This window comes from Plectropomus leopardus, chromosome 6, assembly GCF_008729295.1.
Source record: "Plectropomus leopardus isolate mb chromosome 6, YSFRI_Pleo_2.0, whole genome shotgun sequence".
Classification (NCBI taxonomy): domain Eukaryota; kingdom Metazoa; phylum Chordata; class Actinopteri; order Perciformes; family Serranidae; genus Plectropomus; species Plectropomus leopardus.
In genome coordinates this window covers 26,067,151-26,088,877 of record NC_056468.1, presented here as the reverse complement: position 1 = coordinate 26,088,877, position 21,727 = coordinate 26,067,151, and the positions used below count along the sequence as shown (strand labels likewise).

At 39.6% G+C, this 21,727-nt stretch overlaps 3 protein-coding genes across 3 annotated transcripts; 1 reads left to right on the top strand and 2 right to left on the bottom strand.

Moving 5' to 3' along the window:
- The first annotated feature begins 222 nt into the window (after positions 1-222).
- On the top strand, positions 223-12,037 carry LOC121944817 (myogenesis-regulating glycosidase-like). The gene is made up of 6 exons (XM_042488732.1): positions 223-307; positions 3,176-3,636; positions 4,707-5,238; positions 7,027-7,831; positions 8,105-8,223; positions 9,263-12,037. The coding sequence occupies exons 2-6, from the start codon at positions 3,359-3,361 to the stop codon at positions 9,608-9,610; spliced, it is 2,082 nt and encodes a 693-aa protein (XP_042344666.1). The 5' UTR covers positions 223-307; positions 3,176-3,358; the 3' UTR covers positions 9,611-12,037.
- Positions 12,038-12,884: 847 nt separating this feature from the next.
- On the bottom strand, positions 12,885-14,059 carry LOC121944660 (lymphocyte antigen 6D-like). Its single transcript, XM_042488526.1, has 3 exons — positions 13,937-14,059; positions 13,325-13,423; positions 12,885-13,189 (listed from the first exon to the last, which is right to left on the bottom strand). The coding sequence occupies exons 1-3, from the start codon at positions 13,980-13,982 to the stop codon at positions 13,041-13,043; spliced, it is 294 nt and encodes a 97-aa protein (XP_042344460.1). The 5' UTR covers positions 13,983-14,059; the 3' UTR covers positions 12,885-13,040.
- A 4,232-nt stretch (positions 14,060-18,291) lies between these two features.
- On the bottom strand, positions 18,292-19,190 carry LOC121944745 (lymphocyte antigen 6D-like). The gene is made up of 3 exons (XM_042488632.1): positions 19,086-19,190; positions 18,720-18,818; positions 18,292-18,585 (listed from the first exon to the last, which is right to left on the bottom strand). Exons 1-3 carry the CDS (start codon positions 19,132-19,134, stop codon positions 18,437-18,439), a joined length of 297 nt encoding a protein of 98 aa, XP_042344566.1. The 5' UTR covers positions 19,135-19,190; the 3' UTR covers positions 18,292-18,436.
- Between the last annotated feature and the right edge of the window lie 2,537 nt (positions 19,191-21,727).

The following is a 21,727-nucleotide window of genomic DNA, read 5'->3' as shown; positions in this document are numbered from 1 at the left end:
ATTTATTACAATATTTATCTTAAGTTTATTTTGTAGAGAGTTGCCATCATCAATCCAAAATATTCGGGTGTAAATACATGAAATGAAAGAAAACTTGAAAGCACTTTAAAATTTGGTTCTCTATTTTTGAAACCAACTATATTCTCACTACATTTCCCAGAAGGCGATTGGATAATGGAGTGACAGCTGAATAGACGAATGGTCCGTTGGTAGGCGGGACCATAGAAGTTTAAACCGCTCTGCAGCTGCGCAGTGAGCTCCTGCGCGCACAGCTGTACACATTGACCCCAAAGCTTCAGATGCGGAGGTAAGATAACTCTGTTTTTACGATCACGGCGCTTTTAAATGACACTTTTGGTGTATTTTTTAACTTACTTGTATAATATTGACACAGCTGATGTAGCTTTTAACCGAAAACACGACCGTTTTCTAGCACAATTCGTGAGAACTGCTTCAGTTAAAGTCCTGTGCTGTTACTGTAATGTCCCGATGCAGCGTCAATAGTCGTGTCGACGGGAGCTTCTGGCTGATCGATCAGGCACTGGCACACTGGCAGTGTTCAGTCAGTTAGTTATGTCACCTTGACACTATTGTGGAAAATAACATAAAAATATGCACAGGACGAACGATGCGCGATCATCAAAGTCAGGACAACAGTGTCTCCACTGTCATATTTTAGGTATTTAGCTTTAACTGATGTGAACGCAAAAATAATTAGCAGCCTCCCACGAGGAAACGTGTGCCTGAGTTTATGAGCTACTCGGTAAGAAAACACACATAGTACGAGCTATTACTGCACTGACCAGACTGGTTATTAGCAGCTGTATATAAAAACAACAAGCACTTGCATGTATTTGGTCACCATAACCAGCAAAATGGTGATTACTGAACGAAGTGAGGAGGCTAATGTCATAAACTAGCCCTAACATAGCCATAAAATATTGGTTTATAGTTAATTCATGATAAACAGTGTGTTAATCAATGATAGTTTCCCTACAAAGCATTGAATGCTATATTTGGGAATTGAAAATCAAAGACTCCCACATCACAGTGTGTCATGGAATTGCTTGTGCTAATAAAGCCATTGATTTTTTTTTTAATACAATAAACCAAGTTAGAACTGATCCAATAAATGATGAGTTAAAGGAGGGAGGTCTGGACCAAAAAGCGTGGATGTGTCTTGCACACATGCAGAGCAGGATGGGAATTAGGAATCGAGAGCAAAGCAGAGAAAAGTTATAGCATTAGGTAAAAAAAAAAAAACATGAATAATTACCATTAATCACACTGACAAGATAGTGCAATTTTGTCTGTAATTGTTCACACGGAGGAGGAAAATGATCTTAATCTAACAGAAGCTTGTGGAAAGAGGAACAGAAGTCACGGTGCAGTCTGTCTGTGAAGGAAACACAGTTTTAGCAGAGTATGCACTTGCAACATTTTCATTTCTTCCCTGCTGCATTACCGCTAACTCCTCATCAGCATAAAAAAGAGCGTTGAGCTGGAGCATAATGATACCTGTTGGGAGGTTAAATATGGTTCTGGTGTGGATGATGGTTGTAAAAAGTGTAGGCTTGCTGCAGTGCAGTTATTTGAAGGCTGCTAGTCTTAAATATTATTTACTCTTGTGCAAGGTGCTCTTACCTGGGAGATAAATGTGACTGAACCATGCTGACATGGTGTCTGTGCTTTCTCTGATCATAGCCTGTTTTTATGGTGTCATTGGTTCTGTTATCATCGGTGTCTATGTGGCTACAGAGTCTGTCCACCTACCATTTATCTGATTAAAGCTTCTGTGCTCTCTCTCTCTGCTGGACACTGCTGCTGCTGAACTATGCAGCACAAGACAAAGTGCAGACATAACAGGAGCATGCAGCTTAGTGAGACATTTTAACACACAGGATATAATGAGTGTGGTGGTGGTGTTAGCAGCACTGTAGGTACATTTAATTACAAACATGTTTTACAAGATGAACATTCTCTTACAGTACCTTTGTACAATACATTGTTTTTAGAGAATGGTAGGAAACAGAGGGTGAGTGCGAAGTGTTTTTAATCACAAGAGCATGCAGAGAGAGCTCCAAAGCTATTTATAACTTTAGCTACTGGAGACTGTGAGTGGTAATAATTAGAATTGGATTGTCAAGCAAACAGGCTGTGTAATAGAGGTTACCAGAGACCAACACTGGATTTGAATGTCCCATGCTGAATATTTGAAATTTAAAGGAGCAGTGTGTAGAATTTACGGGGATATATTTGGTAGAAATAAGTATGTCTCTTAGTCTGTAATCACTGGAAAATAAGAACCGTTGTGTTTTTGTTACTCTTGAATAAGCCTTTTATGTCTATATTGGGAGTGTGTCCTCATCCACGTAGATCACTACGTTGCACCACCATGTTTCTACAGAAGCCCAGAACAGAAAAACCAAAAACCTGCTCTAGATAGGGTTTATTCAGTGTTTTAAACAGTTGCGTGTCTGTTTATTTTGGAAAGGAAGAGACCTCTGGATAATTCTGCTCACGTTAAAAACCTCCTACATTTATGGATCAGAAACAGGGTTGTTAATCATTTTTTTTGTCCAACTGCCACAGTGGCTGGTGGAAGATTTCCATTGTTTTTGTGACTGGTGAGTGAGACAAATTTAGCAGCACCTTGCATATTTTACCAGCATTTGGCTGTTGGCTGGTGCTTATTTCCAACCTTGATTCAGAAAAAAGGGTGAGCACAAATTAGCAGGTGCAGGGTTAAGTGGCCCACCTGTGATGTACCAAACAGCGTAGGAATAACACTGATTTGTGATTTGAAACAGCTTTATTCAGTATTTGTACCAGTTTCGATCACTTTGTCTGTTTATTTTGGAGAGGAAGCGACCTCTATGGATACTTTGGCTCCCAGTAAAAACCTCCAGAACAATAGTTCAGTCTGCAATCCTCTCTGTAAGATGCCACCATGTCCCCCTAAATCTTACACACTGCTCCTTTAATAGTATGATTATCAATATGTGATGTTTTATACACAGCTTATTTATGTATTCTTCCATTCTTACTGGACAGTAAGGACCTGATACCTGCAGCAGCTTATTTATTTTTCTTAACATTTTTCTATCTGTGGTGTTGCACACTGGTCCACAATGAACTGAATTTTGATCCCTGTCTGCCTCTGTCTGTCTCGCAGGTTTGGACAAAGCAGACCTGATTCAGAAATGGAGACTTTTCTAAAGATTGGCAGGTAGACATCAGGCTTTTCTTCACCTCCACTGCTGCCAGTGTGAAGACGTATTCCACCAACAGCAAGTGAACTCCAGCTGCCTCCTCCAAACCTGTTTCCCTACATACCTCACTGCCTTGAGTCTTCAGTATGTATCAGATTGTCCCGGTGGCTCCTGGGGAGCAGCAGATGGTGGGGGGAGCTGGTGGTTCTCCCCTGAAGAAGAAGCTGGCTCATGAGGGCCGGCCCCTGGTGATGGCTGGCATGTTAGGCTGTGTGCTGGTGCTGGCCGCTGTGGTTGCCTGGTGCTACTACTCAGCGTCCCTCCGTAAAGCTGAGCTGCTGAAGGCTGAACTTTTGGACCTCAACAAGGATGGTTTTATCATCCACAACCAGGCGGGGGCTGTGATCTTCAGTATGACCTTCAGGTGGGTTCACTGTGGGATCGCTTTCTTTATCGATTCATCTGCTTATTATTGTCTGGATCCATCTTTTTGTCTGTCAAAAACAAATGATGACAAATACCCGTCACAATTTTACAGAGAACCAAGGTCACATATTTAAATTGCTCAGTTTTTCCAGAATAATTTTTTATCTATCAAATAACAATAAATCACAGGGCTGACACATAGAGACAGACAACTAGGGTATAAGGTATAATTTCACTCACAAGGAATTTGCTTTGGTTTTTGGTGCATATATTAAACATTCAGTAAACATATTAAGAGGAATAAAAATAAAGCAAAGTACTGCAACTCTAAAGAACATTAATATAGATCACTAAATAGAGTAGTACAGAGTGAGAGAGAACAAGACTACTGTACACCTGCAGCTTACTCAACAGTTACATTTTTGTTATTACAGAATTTACTGAAAACATTAAAAATTGGGTCCCGGTGCTGAATTCCAAGTACCAGTACTGGTTCAGGTGTGAACTGTATCCAACCCTATATATGATATGAAGGTTTGTCCTGCTGAAGCCATCAGAGTATGTAAAATACAAAATGACCAAATATATAGGAACACTTGCACATTGTAATGCAATCTAGAGCCACTCGTAAAGAATACTTCTCTTGTGAAACTGTCAGCCAGTACATCTTGGCTAACAATGGTTCTTTTAACATAAATCACCTTTTTTGGCCTCAGCACGGTAGTTCCTCTTTGTGTGTTGAGCCGCACTAAAGAGCTGCCTGTCTGCAAGTGTGTGGATGGATAATGGAAAGCCAGATGAGGCAGACACATGATTACACCCTCAGGGAAGACTGATATAGTCATGTCCTTTATCAGCCCATCGACAGGAATAGCCAAAGAGCAATTTCTGCACTAGCAGAGAAATAGAGAAATAGAATCAGGCGTACAGTATCTTCTGATTGCACTTCTCTGTTGCAGTAATCTTATAGTCTAATAATTCTGATAGGCAAATAATCTTGCTCGGTTAGTGCTGTCTATAAAAAGTTAATTCATGATTTTCTTTCCCTCCGTCGATGCTCACTCCCAGGTCCGGTACTCTGGATCTGGACTCGTGCTCGAAGGAGGGAAATATTCTGAGCTGCACCCAATCAGATTCTGGCAAACTCAACTTCTTCATCCAGACGGTTCGACCAAAAGACACGGTGATGTGTTACCGTGTTCGCTGGGAGGAGCTCCAAAGTAAGCGCTTGGTGGAGCACGCCATGGCCTACAATGATTCTCACTGGTACGGAGGAGCGGAGACGGCAACTCAGTACTGGCCTATCAGGATGCAGGGCGAGAAGGAACCGCATCCTTTCATCACCAGTGATGTCTACTCAAATCGGGATGCTTTTGGGGGAATCTTAGAACGCTATTGGCTGTCTTCAAATGCGACCGCCATCAAGATTAATGACTCGGTACCGTTTCATTTGGGCTGGTCAGAGAAGGACAGGACACTCAGGTTTCAGGCCCGTTATGAGGACTCTCCCTTCAGGCCACCAGAGGGTCAGCAGGCGTTCCCTGAACTCAGCTATAGAGTGTGTGTGGGGTCAGATGTTACCTCTATTCACAAATACATGGTGAGTATAGACACGCTGTGGATTTTTGTTTGATGTACAATCGTGAGATGGTAACTTTTATTTTCTATATACGTACATTTTAATTCAGTTTCTACGAGTTATAACTAGGTACATAGTAGTAAGTTCAGAGTCTGGAGCGTTTGCTTGTTGGAGTGTTTTGGGACGGGTGGGAATTGTTTATTCTTGGATGCGCTCCAAATAGCTGCGCAAGAACGCTTAAAAAATGCGTGTGTTGGCTCACTTCAAGGCAAATTGTGGTGTGCGTAAAGAGTGAGGCCAAAGGAAAGTGTAATAAGACATTACAAATTAAACTAAGAGCAAAACTGGAGTGAGGAAACAGGAAATGCCAGAGCCAAGTTGGAGTCTTGGCTGGATGTTCCTGTGATGAATAATGTATTCCTAACTGGTATAAAGATAGAAAATTAATCAGTAACAATTCTGACACGTTAAGGTAATTTATTGATTACAACCATCAAATAGTCTCTGGTTCTAGTATCTATATTGTGGGGATTTGCTTTTTCCTGTTTCATATTACTATAATGGAAATATCTTTGGATTTGGACTGTTGATTGGACAAAAGCAAGACCTGGAAGGTAGTAGCCTTGGACTCTCAGAAACAGTGATCTACATTTTTGGCCTTGTGATCTTACATTTTTATAGACTCAGTGAATGCTTCATTAACACTAAATGATTGATTAAACAATAGAAAAAAATAGTTGTTGCTTAAGTAACAAAGATATGAATCAGTTAATTTTTGATTCCACACCACAGCCGACATCTCTTTAAAGTAGTATTCGAAGAAATAATTTCAACAATTTGGGAAATATGCTTAATATGCTTCTTGCCAAGACTTTGATAAGAAAATTGATACCACTGTCATATTTTTGTGTTAAAACTACAGTCTGTAACTTAAAAATATGTTTTTGTTATTTTTGCTGAAACTGTCACTGTATCCTGACAGTACTACAAGAGACAGATGTTTTCTGTGAAAAAAAAAAAATCATCAATCTTTTTATGGTATTTGCAAGGACCGTGGCTGAATAAAAACTACCATCAGAGCTGAGGAGTCAGTATGTCAATCACTGCTGGTGAACTGTGGTCAAACTAGGCAGCACTCCAGTCAGCATGGCTTAGCTTAGCTTTCTCGTTTTACAGCTAAACAGTACACTAAAATATGTTTCTTAAAACATTTGAGGTGAAAAATAGGCAAATGCAGTCAGAAAAACTTGATTCATATTTGATGAGTGCTGGTAGTTTGACAGTTTGACTGCAGTTCACTAGCAGTGATTGACAGCTGCGTTAGAGACTCCTTGGCTCTGATTGGTTGTTTTTGTTCAGCTGTGGTGGATTCTAGCAAATACCATTAGAAGCACTACGAGGAGGGAGAGGAACAAGTTTTCCACAGATTGTCTGTCTCATGTGCTACCGTCAGGATACAGTAACCGTTTCATCAAATATAACAAAACTTATTTTTATGAAAGTTACCAACTGCAGTTGTAAATGGTTAGCTTAGCATGAAGACTGAAAGCAAGGGGAAACAACAAGCCTGGGTCTGTCTAAAAGTTACAAAACATAACATATCTCTGGTTGAATCTGTACAAAAACCAAAGTGTAAAATTGATAAATTGTGGTTTAACGGAGGGTGGGAGCAGTGATGACCTCCAGAGCCAAACTAACAAATAACAAACTTTTTCACTTTGCGTTCTTGGTTGAAAAAAAAACCTAAATCCTGCTGATGTGAATACCTGTGTGGTAAATCTCTGATCTGTATGCCTGTGCTTTCCTCAGGTGCGTCGGTATTTCCCAAAGCCTATCAAGGTCCCGTCTCCTGAGGTGTTCAAACAACCGTTGTGGTCCACATGGGCTCTCCATAAAACTGCTATAACTCAAGAGAAGCTGCTGCGCTATGCCTCTGACATCACCAAGCATGGCTTCACATGCTCCCATCTGGAGCTGGACGACCGCTACACAGCTGACTATGGAGAGTTTGACTTTGACCCGCAGAAGTTCCCCAATGCCAGTGGTATGTTTGACAAACTCAGAGAGGACGGCTTTCAGGTGTCGCTCTGGACACATCCCTTTATCAACTACGACTCCATTAATTTCGGTGTTGCTGTGGAGAGAGGGCTGTTTGTTCGGGAGCCGAATGGTGAGCTGCCTGCTCTGGTTCGCTGGTGGAACGGCATTGGAGGAATCCTGGACTTCACCAACCCAGAAACCCGTGAGTGGTATTCCTCACATCTGCAAGCGATCAAAGACCGCTATGACGTTACGTCCTTCAAGTTCGATGCAGGAGAGACGAGCTACCTCCCACGCCAGTTTAGCACCCTGGTCCCACTGTCTGACCCCTCCACCTTCACCCGCCGCTACACGGAGATGGCCATCCCGTTCAGCGAGCGTGCGGAGGTGAGGGTAGGTTACCAGAGTCAGGACATCTCCTGCTTCTCCAGGATCATTGACAGAGACTCTGTTTGGGGTTATGAGCTCGGCCTCAAGTCCATCATCCCGACTGTTCTGACGATTAGCATTCTGGGCTACCAGTTTGTCTTACCTGACATGATCGGAGGGAACGCATACCCCAACCGCACTGCAGGTATGGTACTTTAACTTTTTAACTGTTTTTTTTACTATTTATATTGTTCTCTTGCTTTATGTATCTTGTGCATACCTGCTTTTATATCCCTGTCCTGTCCTGTCCTGCAGTAACAATGCATATTTCCTTGTTGTTGGACTAATAAAGGATTGTCTTATCTTATTTGCTCTTCTCTTCTCTGATCTTAGCACCAGAGTTTAAAGTTAGCTCTGTTAAACATAGATCTGTAATATGACTGTATTCTCCAGTCTGACATCTGTGTTTTATTTTTAGGTGGGTCAGATGGCAAAAATGTTCTGCCGGACAGAGAGCTGTACATCCGATGGTTGGAGCTGTCTGCTTTCATGCCTGCCATGCAGTTCTCTATACCACCATGGGCCTATGACGATGAGGTTAGCAAAGTTATACGGTGTTGTGTTAACTGAAAAGAAAGACTTGTTTTTCACTTTTCTTTTAGCTCCTGTTCTTTAATTTAACAATTAGAGGGGACTACTAAAACAACTATTCGTAGAATTTGTATCTAATTATTGCACCTTTTTAAATCTTACATCTATCTTGCCCTGTTGTTGAGTGCAAACATTGTTCTGGGATTTCTGCTACAAAAAGACTTGCAGAACTGCAGAACGCACTTTTAATGACTCCTTGCAGGTGACAGCCGTGGCCAGCGGCATTATGTTTGTCGAGTTGTCCGTCAGCCCCGTTCACCTTGAGGGTTTTCTTCAAAATTGACACAAACGTCCACTTGAGGATGAACTGAGTAGATTTTAATAGTCAAAGGTCACTGTTACGTCACAAAACATGTTTTTGGCCATAATTCGAGAATGAATGCACAACATTGTTTGATAGGATGGATCTGATGATGTGGTGATGACATTTTATAAGCAAGAGATCAACTTCACTGTGACATCATAATGTTTAGCAAAAATACTTGACAAACTGGCCATTTTTCAACATAGTTACTCAAGAGCAGGCATTTGGTTGGATACTTAATTAGCGACACTGATCTTAGCGTCCTTCTTCGGGTTAGGATTGTACAGATCCTCTGTGCTGCCGGGTTAAAGATGTGTGTGAAGCATCTATATTTTACAATATGTAGCTTCTTTGCAACAACATGTTTATTTGAAGCACTGTCTGCTGTCATGTCTGCGCATGAGTCTGGACAAGCATTGCGATGGTTTGTGGGGCCATTCAACCGCAAGGCAGTAATTGTAGTTTGACTTAATTACAATTAGCAAAAGTACAAAGGTACATTAGGACAGCATGAAATCGATTTAATCATTTGCTAGTTAAGTATATGAATATGTATTTACAGAAATTAAGAAAACCTTCCATGTGTTTTGATGCCAGATATCAAATATTAAGTTTCTCAATTAACCAGCCAACATGCTCTTCTTTGATGCCAACACTGCGTCTTTGTGCATTGACCTGCAGGTGGTACAGATAGCGCAGAAGTTCACAGCGCTCCATGAGACTCTGGTGGCCCCGAGGGTTCTCGAACTGGCCGGCGAGGTTCTTGATACAGGAGATCCAATCATAAGACCCCTGTGGTGGATCGCCAATGACGACGAGGCAGCTTATAAGATCGACTCCCAGTTCCTGATTGGGGACGACCTGATGGTGGCTCCGGTGTTGGAGCCAGGGAAGCAGGAGAGGGACATCTATCTGCCTGCGGGACGATGGAGAAGCTACAAAGGGGAACATTTTGATAAAGGCCCCATGTATCTCACCGATTACCCGGTGGACCTGGACGACATAGCTTTCTTTACATGGGTTCACTGAAGACTTAAAGGACACTTGCACACACATACTGTTTGCACATTCTTGTGAGCACACATGACAAGAAACAGCAGGAAATGTTTGATTTTAAAGGGAAATGACCACTAGGGGATCTGCTGCTACAGCAGAGTGTGATTTTTGGTGAAGATGAACCTCATGTCTCCTCTGACCTGCTCTTTCTTTGGACTTCTGCAGATTATTATCAACCCAAACAATTAGAGTGAATTCACTTCTAATTCTCCTGCTCCATCCTTAAGCCGATCCTCATCCTCATGTGCCTTCCACAGCCAATAGTAAAACCGATCTCAGATTGTATCGTCATCACAGTCTTCCACCTAATAGACATCTGGATGGCAATATTTTCCTCAAAGCCCACACAGTAAATGTTTTTGGTTTTTAGGATGATGAAGGGTAGATGACATAATAAGTGTCTTTTTTGTGGCTTGATTGGACACTGAATTGGCAATAAATCTGCACTCTGAGTCTGACATTTGCACTCCTGCTCAGAGGTCATGCTAATGTCACCATTGCAACTGGTGTTTTATGGAAACCATTCTCAGCTACCTATGTTCAATCCAATATGCATTGATTAACATTGCACTGACAACATGTGACTAATTTTTCAGAAACTTTCTCAATATTTATTCATGTTTTACTTTTAATGTGTTAATATATGAGTGTAAATACAGTAAATCACACAACTGGGTTTAAATTTGGGGGTACTTTTTATGATCAACAGACTTTAAATATTTTTATTTCTACAGTCCTTCACCTTTTGTGCTATTCTGTCATTTCTGTGCCAAAATCTACTGTTTTTGTCATGAAATTCACAGCTCAGGGTAGATATAAAAATGAAAAAAAAAGCATTTATGTTAAATTTAATTGTGTTGATCCACAACAAGAACTAGATTTATTACACCAATGCTACAGGTTTGCCTTGTGAAACAGTTATTGTTCTCAAAGATGCCATATTCTAATGTGCCGTCCATGTCTGCCTTTTGCCTTTATTTGCCTTATCAGCTGACTAAGCTATGCCATCCTCAGCTGAGAGAACTATTACAGCGTTTTAACACCTCTGCACACAGTGAAATATGCTTGATGCTTTGCACCTTTACATTTAAAAGTACTGACATTAAAAAGTATGTGAGGATCTGCCGTTCTGAAAACGTTTTTCTGCTTTTACACTGATTTCTGGCATGAAAGTAAAGCACACCACTGGTTAAGTTAACTAGATGCCTTGCTTGAAAATAACTGTACTATATATAAACTAGCGTCAGCACTGTTTGAAATGTTTCAGTCTCTATATGTAGAATTGTTATGGAATTAGAGTACCTTTTAAATTATTCTGGTGGATTTTGTTTGATGAAAAATGAAACAGTTCCTGTTAATTGGAAGTCCTTGTTTTGCTTTCTTGTATTCTTGATACTACCACTAGATGGTGCCAACATCCAAAATGTTCAAATCCTACACACTGGCGAATCAGACAGACACATTTCTTAACATAATTATAATAAATGCATAATTTGTAAAAATGCTCACATGATTTTGTGACAAACATGTATGTAAATGTAGATTAATTGCTGTGAGAAACAGTGATGGATACATTTAAAGGGATTTTGTTAAAACACTGAACAAATGAACTGTGGAGATTTTTGGTGAAATTCCTTTGGGTGTTTCCACTGTGACACAACAGAGTTTGAAATGTTGAAGGGAAGTGTTTCTTAACTGTATGATTGCCAATGTTAACAGTCTTTGTATTGCAGTGAATAAATACTACCTGAATTACATAGGTAAAAACTGCCAAAGAAAACTAGTGGTTGTTGCATTTTCTTTACAGATACATGTTTGTTGTAGTGTAAAAACTTCATATCCATATGCATGAAGTAAGTAAACATAATAATGTAATTCTTACAATTTAAAACATGGACATAAACACCAAAATCAAATGTTTGCATATGACAATAATAATGCTTAATTTGACCCTTTTTATGCTCTTTATTGTTAGTCTTCCCTGCACATCTTGTCTTGTTTGCTCTACCCTAGTGTTTCCAGCCAAGCCTTCATTTATCAGCCAATCCCGGTGTGTCCCTCCTGTTCCTGTAACCACTTGCCTCAGCTGTGTGCCATTGTCTTAATTAGTTCCCCATGTACATACACCTCTGTGTTTCAGCTTGTCTGCTGTTCCTTGCTGTGTCCTGCCCTGTTTACCCTGCTGTCGCCCTCGCTGTGATTTGTATTCTGATGTCATCCTGCCCAGTAATCCTCCCTGCTCTTTCCACTGTGTTTTGCTCCTGACGTCTTGTGATCCTAGTTTGTTTTCAGTTTGATTTTTTAAATTCCTATTTTATTTGCACTTTGTTTTTGGTCACCTGTATTCTTTTCTGTATATCATCATCAGCATTAAACACTCGCTTTTTGTTTGCGCTCCCATCTGTCTGTTTTTTGTTATGCATTTTGGATCTTCCCTTAATCTCAACACTGATTTTATCGGGTAGGGTGCAAACTTTGACTTAAGAGTGGCCAGAGTCTGGGCTTGTCTAACATCAATATCATAACATCATACAATCATTAACATCAAAATCATAACTTCAAAGGTACAGCTCTCCACTTTCACACACTGTGGTTGGTGTCGTTGTTTCTAATGTAGCAATGATGTGTAGACGATGAACAAACCTCCGCTGACACTGACTTGGTTGCATAAGAATCAGTTTATTACAAAAAAGTTCAGCATCCACCAGGCACCATGGTCTGCCTGGGAGAAGATTCGGGACCAATGTGAATCTCTCTCTCTTACAGCTCATGCATGTGTCTTATATAGGTACAAGCATCTACACATTTATTAGTAAACATTCCTCACCTATTGTGTTCAATCTCAAAAACCCCAAGGGGACGCATTCCATGTAATTTAAGCCTGGTGCCAGTACTCCGGATATCCGACCCCAAGGCCTAACCATCCCTCAACCTCTGACCTCAAGATAAGACCCATGTAAACAAAGCATAATACACCTCATTGGCCAATGAGGTAGTCCTGAATCACGAGAAGCTTATCCCTTAGAATATAGATTTGGATGGTGGCCTTACATTGCCAATCATATTACTTTTTTTTCTGAGATTATTTTTTTGGGGCATTTTCCCTTTATTTAAAGGACCGTGTGAGAGAGACAGGAAAGGTGGGAGACAGAAGGGGGAATGACATGCAGAACAGGGCCACAGGCTGGACTCGAACCCGGGCCGCTGCAGAAGCCTCAGACATATGAGGACACACCACCCAGTGAGCTAGAGGTCACCCCAGATCATATTGTGTTTTTATTTAACAAACATTAACTTGCAATCATTTACAACTTTTACATGTTGGAAATGAGTTAAGGTTTTGACAACTGACAATGACAATTTGGGTTGACAGATATACTTAAGCTGTAGCTGCTCCATAGCCTCAGAGAAAGAGTGTGATGATGCCTGAGGACACCAGCAGGAGGAGGATACTGGAACCAGTGGGTGTGGCGCTGTTACACAAGTCCGTGCTACAGCACTTAGTGTTGCCAGTACATCCAGCATTGTTAGTGCAGGTCTTGGTGATGTAACCTGTAATATATGATGAAAAAAACCCTCTATTTTCAGCAACAGTAAAGCCACAAGGCATTTAGTAAACCAATGTATCAGCACAGACAGACAATCTTACTAGAAATACACAGTATTAGCTGTTGAAGAATAATTCACCGTTCACATCAGTGGTGGAGCAACGGTCAAAGGTGACGGGACAATCTGCCTCGTCTCTGCAGTAGTAGCCAGCACACACGTAGCATCTCAGTCCACATACTATACAGAAATACAGAATAATGTCACACATGTTTATTTAAGATGCTCCAAATGCTCATTATTTTACATATTAAAAAAAGAACAACAATTAATATAAACATTGTGTTTATGCTCCCACTACAATGTACAAGTTGAAGCATCAGTCAGCATGGGTAGGGCCAAATGTTTGTGCAGTGAGGAGCTTTTCGCAGAAGGCTAATTCAGGGAAAGAAGCAAACAAGCTGCGAAGTAAGCTCCTTAAAAAATAAAAGAGAAATTATTACACAGCAGTGTGGAAGCATTTGCACATTTTATGTAAAAAAAAATTCAACCACTGTAAAAAGATACTTCCATGCTTTTATTATCATTCCCAATAAAATATCAATATCTATAAATATCTTCAAACCACTCATTAAGAATGAAAAAAAGTCCCATCACACCACCTTAACAAGACACTGTAACGTTAATATTTTTTTAAAATTTAGTTGTGATAAAATGTCAATCCAGAGCACATAAATCGTCAGCTGTTCTTACCCGCAGACAGAGTCATAAAAAGGATCAAAGCTCCAAACAACTTCATCGTGACCGAATAGAAAAACAGACTTTTACTCAAACCTGTGAGAGGAGAACTGGAGAGAAAACGTGACCTCTTCCAGATCTCCTCTTTTTATGGTCGTCATCCAAAATTCCTAGCAAACATCCTCCCCTTTTATTCCTGAGAAACACCCACGCAGACATGGACGAAAACTGGGTTACATAATCAGCAGACCACTTCGATGTATTTATTTCAGTGATAGTTGAGACAAAGTGGATGAAAACATGCTGTTTGTGAACCATTTTCACCATCACTGCCACATTGGTGCCTCATATGAGTTTACACCATGTCCCAACAGCTGGTGTGTGCTGCTCTCAGTCCGCACTGAATCTGTTAGATACGTACTTCCAGTAAATGATGAAAACAAACCACATATGTGACAGTATCAGCGCGATATCTCAGGAATGCTTTTAAGGGAATTTCCTGAATTTCCAGAGTAGATTTTGGTGGCCAAAGGTCAGTGTGACCTCACATCCGTCTCATTTTCTTATGAACACGATATCTCAGAAATGCTTTGAGGAAATTTCTTTAAATATTGCACAGACATCCACTCGTACTCAAGGATGAACTGATTAGATTTTGATGTTCAAAGGTCACTGCGACCTCACAAAACATGTTCTTAGCCATAATTAGAGTTAATATGCTAATTAATAGAAAAATTCACACAAATGTCTAACATCAGTTGTGTGCGCAAGAGCCAGGGTGAGTGGAAAATGGAGGATGTTGCATGCTCAAAGACAAGACAAAACAAATCAGTCAAAACAAAGGATTGGTATTTTTTACATTTTAGTTGTGCCTGAGGTAGTGACAGTTTGTTGAGCTTTGAATATTCTGCATTTCAGCACTTTGTGGTGGTAAGTGGCACCAAAGCACAACGTGCAAAATCTTAAAGGCTGCTGATCTGCTTCACTAATCCTCAGATCAATTAATAGATGTTTTTTTATTTTATTTTCTCATAACTTTTCACGTTTTGTATCCAGTTTAGTCACTCATATTTTCACTTTGGTTTTCATAACAAAGCTATTTTTTGCTGTAAATAATAATGCGGAATATCAAACTTGAAAAATCAGACAATTCAATTGTCTATCATATTTAGTTTTTATTCAAAAAACATTTATCTGCAGTCATTTACAACTTATACATATTGAAACTTTGCTCATTGTTCCTGAGTTACAAAGTGGGTAAGACAGAAAATTAATATACTTAAGCTGTAATTGCTCCATAGCCTCAGAGAAACAGTGTGATGATGCTGGAGGAGAGCAGCAGGAGGAGGACACTGGAACCAGTGGTAATGGCGCTGTCTTGAACAAGCTTGGGGCCGTTACACAAGTCCCCCTCACAGCACTTTATTGGGTGAACACAAATATGACTTATCATGCAGCTCTTGCTGATGACACCTGCAATACATGGAAAGAAAAGCAATCAACAACAAATACAGCTACTAGACATTTTAGTACAGAGATATATCAGCTCATATAGTTAGAAAATCTAATTGAAATACTTAATATTAGCGGTGAGAAGAACAACATACTGTTGATCTCGGTGATAGAGCAACTGTCAATGCCGGCAGGACAAGTTGCAATGTCTGTGCAGAAGTAGCCTTCACATGTGTAGCATCTCAGTCCACATGCTGTACAACAATAGAGAAAAGTGTCACACATGGTTTGAGATAGTCCAAATTTAATGATTATAGTTTAGAAAAAGCATGTTCCCACTGCAGTTTGCAATTGGAGGAGTTGGGTGGGGTCAGATGTTTTTGCAGTGAGGGAATTTTCCTTGTACTTGAGGAAAAAAAGGAAACACACTGCTAAATATTAACCCTAAGAACCTAAAAAGTAAAACAGGCAACAGTCTGGAAGTGTTTGCACATGGCATTTTAAACATCTGACCACTATCAATGTGTTATCCATGATTTTATCATTCAAGGTAAAATATCAATATCTACAAGTATCTTCAAATTAATTCAGCAATTTTTAATAAAAATGTTGAACCATAGCACAATATATTAACCAGATGCCACAACCATAACTTTTTGTTTATTTGTTTTATAACGTCAATCCAAATGATGTGAATCATAAGCTGTTCTTACCTGCAGACAGAGTCATGAAGATGATGAGAGCTCCAAACATCTGCATCCTGAACAGACTTTTTATTGACACTGTGAGAGGAGAACTAGAGAGGAAATGTGAATACTTCCAAGTCTCTTCCTTTGATTGTGCAACTTCTCAGTCATTGTCCAAAAGTTCCTCAGAGCCCCCCCACCCCACCTCCAAATCTCATATGGAAGCACACTCCCACATTATGAGAAACAGACATACAGATATTAAAGGAAACTGGGCTATTAACATAACCGAATGCATAACCTCCATGTGTTTTTATTTTATTAAAAACTGCGTGGGTAACAACACGCCACATTTTAACCATCATTGTCATAGTGCTAGTAAAAATCCAACAGGTTGATGCAGGACGATAAACAGCTGTTAACATTTAAGCACTGTGAAGGGTGTGGTCGTCACATTTTTGCTTCATGCGCAAGCTGGACTGGCGGTTTAACTCTGAAGTACACACACACACACACACACACACACACACACACACACACGCACACACACACAGGCTTTCTTTGTCTCTCTCACAAGCAGAAGCAGACCCTGTGCTCACAATCAGAGTCCATTGATAAGACCAGACAACTGACTTTCACTCGCTGTATCTGTCTCAGTAGGGTTTCACCACTGCTCTGCTCTTTTAGGACACAAGCTGAGACAGCCCCCCTTCATTCCCATGAGTTGGTGCAGCCAAAATGATTCAATTGCCTTGTATAAAATAATTTGTGAAAACTGTGGCTGGAGAAGTTACATGATGCGCCCACCTTAAACAATGATCAGATTTTTTTTTTCAGATTTTTTGCTTTTATAGATAGAGGATGCTAATACTAACAATGCACCCACAATGCAGTACTGTCTCATATGGCTGAAACAGGTTCCATCTGGCTGTTTTATCAACTGATGCTGGCCATCTATGTATCATACTGCCGTGACAGGTGCCATCCGGCCAACTGGCGGTGTATATAACACCACGAAATCTGGCTTTTGGTGTTGTATTTTACACTGAAACCTCTGACAAAACAGTGGTAACAGAGGACTTTGGAATGAGACTGGACCACCATATCTGAACTTTTAGTGCCTCGCTTACATTTATATGGAAAACAAAGTCAGTCAGTCAGTCATTTTCTGTAACCGCTTCTCCTCGTAAGGGTCGCGAGGGGCTGGAGCCAAACCCAGCTGTCATTGGGCAGAAGGCGGGGTACACCCTGGACAGGTCGCCAGACAAGCGCAGGGCCGACACATAGACAGACAACCATACACTCTAAAAGTCTGTTTTTTAAAGATGAATTTGAATACATTTTGTCAAAACACTCAATACATTTTTTGGCGAAAATGTCTTTAACGAGATTTTTGGTGAAGTCCATCTGGGTATTTTGACTGTGACACAACAGAGTTTGAAATGCTAAAGGGAAGTGTTTCATAATTGAATGATTGCTAATGTTAACAGCCATTTTATTGCAGAGTTTCCTGGATTATGCAGATAAACTGGCAAAGACAACAAATTGTTCTTGCACATATGTTTGTTGGTATAATTACCCACAACACTATGTAATCCTTAAAATAATAAAAAACATAAACATTACTAAAATGAAATAAGTTTTCACATTACAACAATAATCAGTTCCCTTTACACAGATTTTTCAATGAATGCATTGTTGTATAAGCTCCTGCAAACAAACTAAATTAACTTTAGTTTAATTTAGACTGTACCTACTACATTTCTCTATTAAACCGTTGGCTTTTTTGCCCTCAGGTTATTCACCCATGAAGACTATTCTAAATGAAATTGCAGCCAAATACAATTGCTTATACAAGATAAAAGAATAATTTTGGTGGGACCAAGAAATGTTATTTGATGGATTCATCCAGCTTGATATTGGACACCAAACATTTTCAACATTTTATTCATGTCTGAAATGGTGAGAGTTTGTTTACCTTTCATTGTTTTGCATTTTAGCACTTTGTAGTGATACATATAAAAAGTAACCACTGGATTTAAAGCAGGATGTGCAAAATCCATCCTCCTTGCTTCATTGATCCTCACATCAACAATTTGCGTATTTTTTTGCATGTAATTTATTGATTTGCTCATGATAGTTTAAGGTTTATGTCCTGTTTTGTCACTCATATTTCTGAGTATTAATAGTGATGTGCAATGTAGAGCTTAAAGAATTGAGCAAATTCAGCAGTTGATCATATTGTGTTTTTATTGAACCAACACTGATCCGCAGTCATTCACAGCTTTTACATATTGAAAATCTGTTTATTCTTCCTGAATTACAAATTGAGAGAGAAAGAAGACAAATATTCTTAAGCTGTAGCTGCTCCAGAGCCTCAGAGAAAGAGAGTGATGATGCCTGAGGACACCAGCAGGAGGAGGACACTGGAACCAGTGGATATGGCGCTGTTACACAGGTCTGTTTCACAGCACTTAATAGTGTCACCACATCCACTGTTGTTCATGCAGTTCTTGCTTACTGCATCTGCAATACAAGATGGGAAAAAAACTCCTCAATTTTCAACAATGATTAAAGCCACCAGACATTTAGTGCAGCGATTAGCTCAGATAGATAATCGATTTAAAATACTTTATATAATCCGTAGAAAAACAACTCACTGGTTGTTTCGATGAGGGCACAACGATCCATGCCTACTGGACAAGACTGTGGATTGGTGCAGGTTTTGCCATTACATATGTGGCATCTTAATCCATATGCTATACAAAAAAAAAAAAAAAATGGAGAAAAGTGTCACACATGGTTTAAGATACTCCAACCTAATTCTTGTTGTACAGAGAACATGAAAATAAATGAAAGAAAATATAAACAAGCTGACTAATTTGAATAATAAGTTTTTCTAAAAATAAAAAGAACAGAAAGTGTTGCAAATCGCAAATTTTACTATCTGTCAACCGTTTAAAGTATTCCTAAAACTTTATTATTAAAGCAAAAGCTGACACAAATGAATCACAAGCTGTTCTTACCTGCAGACAGAGTCATAAACAGGATCAGAGCTCCCAGGAACTTCATCATGAATGGAGAGAAAATCAGACCTGTAATTGACTTGTGACAGAAAAGAAGACGTAAACTCTTCCTTTTATAGTCTTACCCCTCAGTCCTCTTTCAAAACCTGACAGTTGTATTTCTTCACAAGAAAGGTGGTGTATTTTTCTGCAGAGACTCCCTCCCTCCTTATATTCTTCTTATTTCCTGCGTGCGTGTACCCCCACAGTGCTCAGGGGAAGAAGGAGCTTTATAAAAAGGTAGTGACCAGGTGAATGACTGTAAGCAACAGGTATAAGAGACACAGAAAGACAATGCGAAAATAGCAAGATGAAACACCAAGCAGGTGTAAATCTGTGGCTGGCTTTTACTCTCAATTTTGCTGGCAAGTGACCACCAATCCTGCATAGTTCACCTTTAAGCTGTCAAATAGATGTGTAGCATGAAAATGAAATTTACTCAAGTAAATCAAAAGTACCTAAAACTGTCCTTAAATTCATCGGTTGAATAAATGTACAGCCTGACACTGAGGTGGTTCTATTCCAAATAATTAGATTTTGTTTTATTTTTATTTATTTGTGAAAGCCTTTAAACAGGATGTGACTTTGGCTCCATCTTGTGAACATCTACAGAGTTTAAAATATAAAAGTGGAAGTGATGAAGTGAATGATCATCAGTGTGGTTGTTTACATATGTTACAGAGAAATACTTAATATGTATTGAAAAACTTCAACATCACCCAAACTGCTGCATTTTACATGGATAATTCAATGGATGTGTCTTTGCATAAGCTCTATTAAACAAACTGTAACAGTGATAATGCCTAATTCAAAAGACATAATTCTGAGCCATATTGCCCATTTCACAGAAGAAATTTAATTTATGAAAAATATAAATATGAGCAGCCACAGATCTTCATTTTGTGGCTGTAATAAAAGTAAGACAAACTAGTACCCTGGCACAGCCAACATTGCCATTTGCAATTTGGGCATCCTTGCTATGTCAGCACAAAACTTACACAATGTCTTTTTGGCTACTTTTTTTTTTTTTTTTTTTCTAAATTAAAAATTAAAGTTAATGTCCTGATGCATTTTTGGGAAAACTGGATTGAGTATTTGTAGAAGACTCATTTAAATTGCTCATATTAGTTCATTTGTCTTTCATTTGGTCGGTTTAAGATTAGGAGGTGTGTTGAGGTGCATTTTTTATTTCTGTGTTTCCATGTTTGTCCCTTCCTGCGTTCCTGTGCTGTTTTCCCTCGTTTGCCCACCTTCACACCTGCTCTGCATCAGCCTCGTAAATCCTCCACTGCTCCTCAGTTTTTCCCAGCAAATCAGCTTCCTGCTTGTTCTTCTGCCTGATAACCTCATTCTCCTCACCTGAGTATCTCTGCCCTTTTTCCCCACTGGCACCTAGTCCTCTTGCCAGACTAGTTTGTATTTAGATTGTGGTATTATTTCAGTCTTTGTTAGATCCTTGTATTGGTCGTATGATTGTCAGTTTTCTGTTTCCCTGCTGCAACCTGGAATAAAGAGTGAGTCAGTCTCCATATCAATAACAGTTTAAAAACAATAAGTAATAATTATACTGACTCACACCAGACTCAAACTCCAGTTCACATCTCACTCTTGCTGTAGACTGTGTTGCTCTTTTGACTACTTCACCAGACCTTCTAGCAGTACATGTGAGAGTTTTTTTCGCATGAATTTATCACTCAAATCTCAAAATATCTGAGATTGGCTAGTAAGCGAGAGTAGGGTTGGTTGGGACATTTTTGTACGGACATGAAATAACCTTGGTAATGGTAATTTATTTAGGTTTACAAAACAACATCAATGCATTCAATTGAAAGGAACAAGTGAAAATCAAATGTGAAAAAATACAGACAGTCTACAGTGATGAAAATAATGAATGAAAATAATTTGATCCCAAAAACAGATACAGGTGTCCCAGGAGGATGGTTGGGACCATGTAAAGGGTCAGTTGCGAAACAAAAATTCAGACAGCTAACAATAGCAACAACCAATAGGCCAGAAAATCAGCTTCTCTACAATATTTTGTGGAATAACAAAAAAGAAAAAAAAGACCACAAAAATTCTTGTGACTGTGACTGAGTATGAACATGTTGACACTGATTTCTAACCAAGTGGAAACCTCTGAGGCAGGAACATAAAGGCAATGTGGAAGTGCCAAAAACTGCACCTGTTTACAGTTTATTGACGCCCAGAGTTTTGCATATTTAAGGACAGGGTTGCTTGAGTAACAGTTTGTCTGCAAGGCTCACCACAGTCTTGAGTCAGATCCACCCCTCACTCCTCCACAGCACCACCCTGTTGCCCAAATATGGTCACTTCTGGCTCTAAACATGAGGCTTGCAAATAATGCAAGCAACATTCAGATATAATGAGTATTGAAAATTGAAAAGAGTATTAAGTCATTGTCATTGAAAATATGTTTATTCCTGTTGAGTTATACAAACTGGGTAAGAAAGAAGACAAATATTCTTGAGTTGCAGCTGCTCAGGAGCTTCAGAGAAAGAGTGTGACTATGGCTGAGGAAACCAGCAGGAGGAGGACACTGGAACCAGTGGGCACGGCGCCGGAGGAAGTGGCTTTGTGTCTGG